At 40.7% G+C, this 7665-nt stretch overlaps 1 protein-coding gene across 2 annotated transcripts in view; it reads left to right on the forward strand.

Moving 5' to 3' along the window:
• Positions 1–4802, forward strand: part of PIWIL2 (piwi like RNA-mediated gene silencing 2) — a 666930-nt gene extending 662128 nt beyond the window's left edge. For both annotated transcript variants that reach the window (XM_077469839.1, XM_077469840.1), the window contains one exon: positions 4327–4802. In XM_077469839.1, coding sequence (XP_077325965.1) covers positions 4327–4483 — 157 coding nt within the window. In that variant the 3' untranslated portion in view covers positions 4484–4802. The remainder of the gene's footprint in view (positions 1–4326) is intronic.
• The last annotated feature ends 2863 nt before the right edge of the window (positions 4803–7665 follow it).

Raw genomic sequence — 7665 nt, forward strand, 5'->3', positions numbered from 1 at the left:
TGGGAGTGGCATAATATGTGGAAATAGGTGTAATGAAATCTGGATGTAGTTTTCTCCAGTGGAGGCAACCTAAAATGACTGTCCACAGAGCCAAACTGGGCACGAACAGCATGTTGTAGTTGGTGATTGAAAAACAGGTAAGTACGTGGTAGGTCAAAGTCTGTGCACATTTGATAAAAGGACTTAAACCCCTGTGTATAAGTGACATAGATATTTAACCTCTTTGCAATACCAGCGCTGTGGGTCAGACAGGGAGTACATTTCCTGCAGGTTAGGATTGAACCACAAGGGGTTATTGGGGGAAGTTGACCACGAAACTTTAGAAATTTTCGTGACGACTGAATGAAATAAGGAAAGAGAGGTACATATTAGTGATATGCCCAGACGAGCCGGAACACGGCCTCGATATATTATGAAGGGTTTCTGAGGAGGAAGCAATAGCTCTCTCTGTAGTGGTGCAAGCATTCGCTGCAACTGGGTGTAGCCAGTCATGAATATGGACCAGTTGGGATGCCGGATAGTTCAAGTAAAAGTCCGGAAACGCCAAACCTTCCAGATGTGTTGGTAGCGGTAGTGTTACAAGTAGAGGTTGGACGATATTTTGCCTTTTTAAAGAAATTGGCACTGGCTGATTATTTAAAAAAAGGGTGAGGCAGGGGGCGTGCTGGATGGAAATCCTCCCCCCCCCCCCCCCCGACCACCCACCATCCATTCTAAACGGCTGCTATCACGGCCTCTGCTGACTTTTTTTTTTTTTTCCAGTGGAGGAAATTGTCAGCAGCAGCCGCTGATTGGCTGTTACCAGCCGCGCTGCATTCTGGGGTTTGTAGTCTGGAGGCGGGGGGTTAATGGAGCTGTCTTTGGCCAGACAAGGGCGGGAGCGCTCCACAGGGGGCCACTGATGACGTGGCAGTGAATGACATTATTAGGCTGTACTGGTGGACACTGATGACGTGGGACTGATGGGGTTGCACTGGTGGGCACTGATGGGGTTGCACTGATGGGGTTGCACTGGTGGGCATTGATGGGCTGCACTGGTGGGCACTGAGGTGGCATTGACAGGGTGAACTGGTGGGCACTTATAGACACAGGCTCCACTGGTGGGCACTGATGAGGTTGCACTAGTGGGCACTAATGGATACTAGTAGGCTGCAGCGGTGGGCACTGATGTGGCACTGACAGGCTACACTGATGGGCACTAATGGGGCGGCACTGATGGACACTGATAGGCTGCACCCCACCTCTCTACCCTAAACAATAACCTCCACCTCTCCACCCTAGATTTTCTGAGATAAAGGAAAAAAATATCAGCCGCAAAGATCGGCAACATATATCGGCCACCCCGATTTCTAAAGAGAAAAACCCATATCGGTTGACCTCTAGTTTCAAGTGCCACCCTAGGGGGGCGGCCATTACATATGAATGCCATGCAAATTGTGTCAATACGCTTGAAAAGGGATTTGGAAATTTTGCAGGGGGAATTGGCTAAAATGTGTAGTAGCTTAGGTAGATTAATTATTTTAAGGGTATTGGCCCTTCCCATAAGGTCCAGGGGTAAATCCATCCATTGCTTAGTTTGTGTTTGTAACTGAGTTAATAGGGGGCACAGGTTATTAGCAATATAGGAAGATAGAGGTAGTTGAACTATAAAAAAAAACCTTAGGTAGCTAAAGGAAGATGTAATTGGCAATCTGGAGTCCTTGTGAACCAGAAATGTATCAGTTTGAGCCAAAGGAAAGAGGTTAGACTTGTCCCAGTTCACCCAAAAGCCAGAGTAATCACCAAAGGTGTTAGAATTTTTAAGGCGTCATGGGTGTCGGCCAAGTAAATGAAGGTGTCGTCCACGTATAGCGAAACAAGTTTGTCTATGGTGTCAATAGGGAGACCTTTAATTATAGGGGAACCGAGGATACGCAGAGCAAGAGGCACCATAGCTAGAGTGAATAGGAGGGGTGACAACGGACACCCCTGCCTAGTGCCCCTGGTTATTGGGAAAGTGTAAATAACATAAGAATTCACTTCTATGCGGGCCAAAGGTGAGTCTTATCCATGCTATAATGCAGTTGGACGAAGCCATCTAACTGCAGTAGCTGAAATAGGTAGGGCCATTCAACACTGTCAAAGGCCTTGCAAGTATTCAGGGACACAATGACACGAGTAGGGGGACAGTCATGGTGATATTGTAAATTATGGAACAGCCTGCAAATATTCATCCTTGTGGGCCTACCAGGCATAAAGCCTCCCTGATCGCTCCTGACCAGTTTCGCAACAACAGTATTCAGATTGTTGGCCAGTACTTTGGCTAGGTTTTTAACATCCACATTGATATGAGAAATCAGGCGGTATGAGTCACATTTAGGAGGATCTTTACGAGGCTTTAATAATAGGATAATCAGAGCTTCCCGCATAGTGAGGGGAAGAGTTCAGATTTCTAAGGCCTTGTTATAGGTATGAAGAAGAATGGGCATAGTAGATGTTGAAATTGGGAATCCATCTATGCCCGTTATCTTGTATACCTGTAACTGCGAAATGGCCAGGGCGATCTCTTCCATAAAAAGAGGTTCCTCACGTTCATCAGCAGACAGGGAAGAAAGAGATGTGTGCCAAGTAATCATTTAATTGGGATTCAGAGTAGTTTGCTCTGGTAGTGCAGAGGTCTTTGTAAAAGTCCAGAAAGGTCTCCATAATATCCCTGGGAGTGTCACCAACCCAACCCTGTGCAGTCAGGGTGCAAGGAATAGATATAGGGTTCTGGCCTAGTCAAGTATGCCAGTACGCATCAAGCCTCGTTACCATGCTCAAATTATTTTTGAGCACTATGCAGCATACGTTTTTGTGTGAGGTCCAACAAACGGAGCTCATAAGCAGACTCTGCTGCTAACATAGCTGTTTTTAATTCCTCAGTATGTTGTTGGGTATCCTTACATAAGACCCCAATAATAGACATAAAAGCAAAATGATATGAGGGTTATATTTTTTCAAAACAGAAAAGACCAGAGACCGCTTTTGGGGTGAATTTAAACTTTTAGTAATCCATGACACTATCATTACCAACCTAGACATATCTAGTCAATCGGTATATAACTATTCCAGGAAGAATACATAGCATAAGGAAATCATTGCAGGTCGTGCCACCCATAACATATATAGGTATAAGCGTGCGAGACTAAATTAAAATGAAAAGTCAGATCAATAAAATAAGTAATATGCGTAAAAAACAAAATTGCAAAAAAACATCCATGGGCAACAAAAAACATTGGAGAGAGTTCATATAATATTCCACCCTCCCCACTCAACCATCCCAAACATAGCGAGCTTTGGATCCCTGAACCAAAAAAAAACACTACCCTGTGGTCATTTTTTGTTTATAGTGCAAAAAAGTAAAAACGCAGAGGTGATCAAATATCACCAAAACAAAGCTCTATTTCTGTGAAAAAGGGACAAAAAATGTATTTGGGTACAGTGTTGCACGACCGCGCAATTGTCAGTTAAAGTAACGCAGTGCCGTATCACAAATAATGGCCTGGACAGGAAAGGAGGTAAATCTTCTGAAGCTGAAGTGGTTAAACAGAAGTTATCACACTATTAGGCCCCTTTCACACCAGCAGACCAGTCGGCATGTGTTGACACCTGATGGCATCAGATGGATAGGGATCTGTTCCCCATCCATTTATCAGATCGGATGGCTGCCAGATGTAAATAGACAGGCGTTGTGTTTCCATCTGACCGCCCATAGCAGAGTCTGTCCCATATGAAAAGGGCCTTAAAGTGTCATGGAAATAGTGTGGTTCCCTTGCTGACCAATCCTCTGAGAATATGAGTCCATGGACATGTTGATGCTTTGACTTCACTGCTTTCTAACCTGGAACAGATACAGAGATAAGTAACTCATTACAGCTCCTTTTCAGGTTTATGACTCAAACGTTTCCACCAGACACAATCAGGCATGTGTAGCTCTTTTAAAAGTGGACCAGCAATGACAGGGACCCCACCTCATGACAGAATCACTTAAAATATGTACACCAGCTCTTGCAAGATTGCACTGCAAAGTGACTGCAAGTACCTTTTATTAGTTGGAAAGGCATCTTTTGTGTACCTGAGGATCCTCAATCTGAGAAATGCTTATTGTAGACCTTTGTTTCATCCGCAAGTTTGAACTCTGGCCCAATTTAGGCATCCCACAATGCAGTGCTGGTGCCCTTATAAAGTCTGCTGATGCTTTTTTACACAAATATGTAAAAAAAAAAAATGTACAAAAATAACTGTCGACTTTTTGTTTTTAACCTAGTATGTCAGGTAAATTTTTTATTATTTTTTAATTCCCAGGTTGACTTTCAAATTATGCCACATGTACTGGAACTGGCCTGGGACCATCCGTGTGCCAGCTCCCTGCAAGTATGCCCACAAGTTGGCATTCCTGTCTGGCGAATTCCTTCACCATGAGCCTTCGATTCTGCTGTGTGACAAGCTCTTCTTTCTTTAAACTTGCCTGTTGGGAGTAGTAGTTGTTTTAGAGTCCTTGTCCTCACACATCACACACATTTAAACGAAAAAACAAAAAGCCTTTAAAGAATTTAGTTTTATTGTTATACCCAAGCTGAAGCAGAAATAACTTGTAATGTATGCACAGCATATTTGCACATTGGTACATTTACCCAGCTCAGTGTACAGTTACAGAAGAAAGTGCTGTCAAGCAGGTAGAAGGATATATGACAGAAGAAACTTGTGCACAGTCTTTTCAGTTTTAAAAAGCCTGCCTGTCAGCATTTTAAAAACAAAAAAAACTTCTGCTTTATGACTTAGCTTGAGTTTGCTTCATTTTAGAATTTTTTTTATGTTTTGTTCCTGCTGTTAAGGTCTTTTTGGACTTGTTTCTGAAAACCTAGCGATTAAAGAATAACAGGAATGCTATGTTGTGGTGTATGTTGTTGGCGCCTGCTGTACTTGTAGTTTTCAGAGTACCCCATTGTAGAACTCATTGGTAAGTTGTGGTACTTTGTTTTTCTCCCAGAAATCAAAAAATATAAAAGGAGCTTGTACAGCTTCCTCTGGCAGTTAAAGGTTACTTTGTGATGTTTTGTGTGGCTTGCCTTACAGTGCTACCCACCTGCTTAAATATTTGTTTTGATCTTGTAGGAAGTCCTGTTTATTGGGACAGATTTGACAGTACGTTTAGGCTGTCATTTCATCCTTGGTAATTTTTCTGTTCTATGAGACTTGTGGATACCTCATAAAAGATGAGAGAAATCAAGCTCTTTTCAAATTTGTTGAAGACCTTTTCGATGATTCAGCAATAATGAGATGGACTGGATGTTGGAGGTCTTGTGGATACTTATAGAGCTGAATTTCTTCTTTTCATTTATTATTTTTTTTTTAAATGCAGCTTCCCTAACAAACCTTCCCTCTTATTGCAACTGTTTTCAATAAAATATCAGGCTTTAGATATTCCTCAGCCCTCCAATTAAAGTTAATAACTGAGCAAGTGAAAAAACTTGTCTTAAAAAGCTCTTTTTAAAGGATCTTTCCTTTTGCAGAAGCCATGGTGTTGCAAATGTGGTGGGTTAGCAAGTATATATAAAATGCCTTTGAGTTTTGAATTTTTATGTTATCCTGACCTGTTCTAAAATGTTTAACCACTTCATCACTCACACGTGTATACCCCCTATGGACCAAATTTTTACATTTCTGCTATGGCCCTGTTTATTCAGCAATAGCTTTGTCGTTACTTAAAATTGAACTATAGGCAAAACATTTTCTTTTTATTATGGATAGAGTAAGAGAGGGTTATAATCCCTGTCAGATTTATTTTGCAGTCTATGACCCATGGGGGAGATTTACCTTCGCTTCCTGCCCAATAGCCAAAACAGGAAGTGAGAGGAAATCCCTTCAAATTAAGGGAATCCCCCCAAGTCATCCGAACTAGTATACCCATTGGTAGATTTCTGCTAAATTGCTTTTGTAGGGATAATCCAAAATGTGGGATTTTTTTTTTTTTACATTTACTTTGATAATGATAAACAAGACAAATAGGGTAAATCTTTGGGGGGCGGGAACACAAACAGCAATAGAATCCCATGTGTTATAATCAATTTCCACTCTTAACAAAAAAAAAAATGGTTGTATTAATATAAGATAACAAAGTAATACAAATATTGCATTTGGACTAATTATGCTTTCTTTTCATGATGTCTTAAAAAAATAATGTAGTCCGTAGACAAAAAAAAGTAACAAAACCTAGAAAAATTGTTTTTATTATTTGTGTTTAGAAAGATTAGTGTTACCATAAATTAAAAAGTACTTTTTTTTCTATCATTTTTCCTTTTTAAAATGACACTGGTTATAATTCTGGTACAAAGCATTGTAAGGTTATTTACATTTTAATTGTGACATTGAACATACAAAACAAAAATGAAAAACACTTATCTTAATGGTTTAATCATTATAAAAAAAAGCAAGAAAATTATAGTTGAGTTAACACTTATTAGGTTGCCTTAACTGACAGTCTCTGCAAATTTAAGTTCTTCCTTTTTATCTGTGGATGAATGAAACAGAGTAAATACAAAAATAACAATGTTGCTTTGTACCTCTATTCTTTGGTCTGAGCAGCATTGATAAACACTGTGCCAGACATACATTTTTCACAGCAGCAGTTGCTAGAGCTGCTTTACATATGTGGCAACTCCCAGCTTTATTTTAAGAGTTGAGAATTGTGGGGGAGAAGGGACACCACAGAGGGACCGGACATTCTACACACGCCCTGTGTACTTTGAAGAAGTATTTTTGACCATGTGTAGCATGCCCAGTGTCCCTGTTAAACAAGTACATTATAGTATCTGCCATGTCTACCTGGACATTTCTGGGTTCTGGATACAATGTGAAGAAAACACTGGTGAGAAAAGGAGGCTAATCCCGTAGCTGGGCACTCCCGACAGGTTCTGGCTCGGCTCACCACCGCAATAGACCAAGGAAATAGGAGAAGATAGTTTCACACTGCAACAGGATACCCCAAATTACTTTGTTCCAAAAATGACAAGTAACATAGCACAGGATTCCAGGGATGTTAACGCGTTGTACACAACATAGTACTTGGTCAATATTAAGCACTATGTTGTGTGAAACACGTTAACATCTCTGGAATCCTGTGCTGTGTTGTCATTTTTGGAATAATGAAGTAATATTTGGTATCCTGTTGCAGTGTGTGGATTTTGCCCGTTACAATCAGCTGAAATAGGTAAAGCAGAGAAGAAGGAAAATTATTTGATCCCCTGCCGATTTTTGTACATTTACCCACTAACAAAGAAATAATCAGTCTTTAATTCTAATGGTAGGTTTATTTTAACAGTGAGAGCCAGAATAACAAAAAAAACACTTGGCGATGGTCTTGTAGCCCATTCCAGCCTTTTGTAAGTCTACAATCTTGTCTCTGACATCCTTGGACAGCTCTTTGGTCTTGGCCCATGGTGGAGAGATTGGAATCTGATTTCTTCTGTGGACAGGTGTCTTTTATACCGATAACAAGCTGAGATTAGGAGCATTCCCTTTAGGAGAGTGCTCCTAATCTTGGCCCATTACCTGTATAGAAGACATCTGGGAGCCAGAAACCTTGGCGATTTGATAAAATGCAAATCAATTCATAACTTTTTTTAAATGCTTTTTCTGGATATT

This window comes from Lithobates pipiens, unplaced genomic scaffold, assembly GCF_037356315.1.
Source record: "Lithobates pipiens isolate NorthernLeopardFrog02 unplaced genomic scaffold, aLitPip1_a1.2 Scaffold_8, whole genome shotgun sequence".
NCBI lineage: Eukaryota > Metazoa > Chordata > Amphibia > Anura > Ranidae > Lithobates > Lithobates pipiens.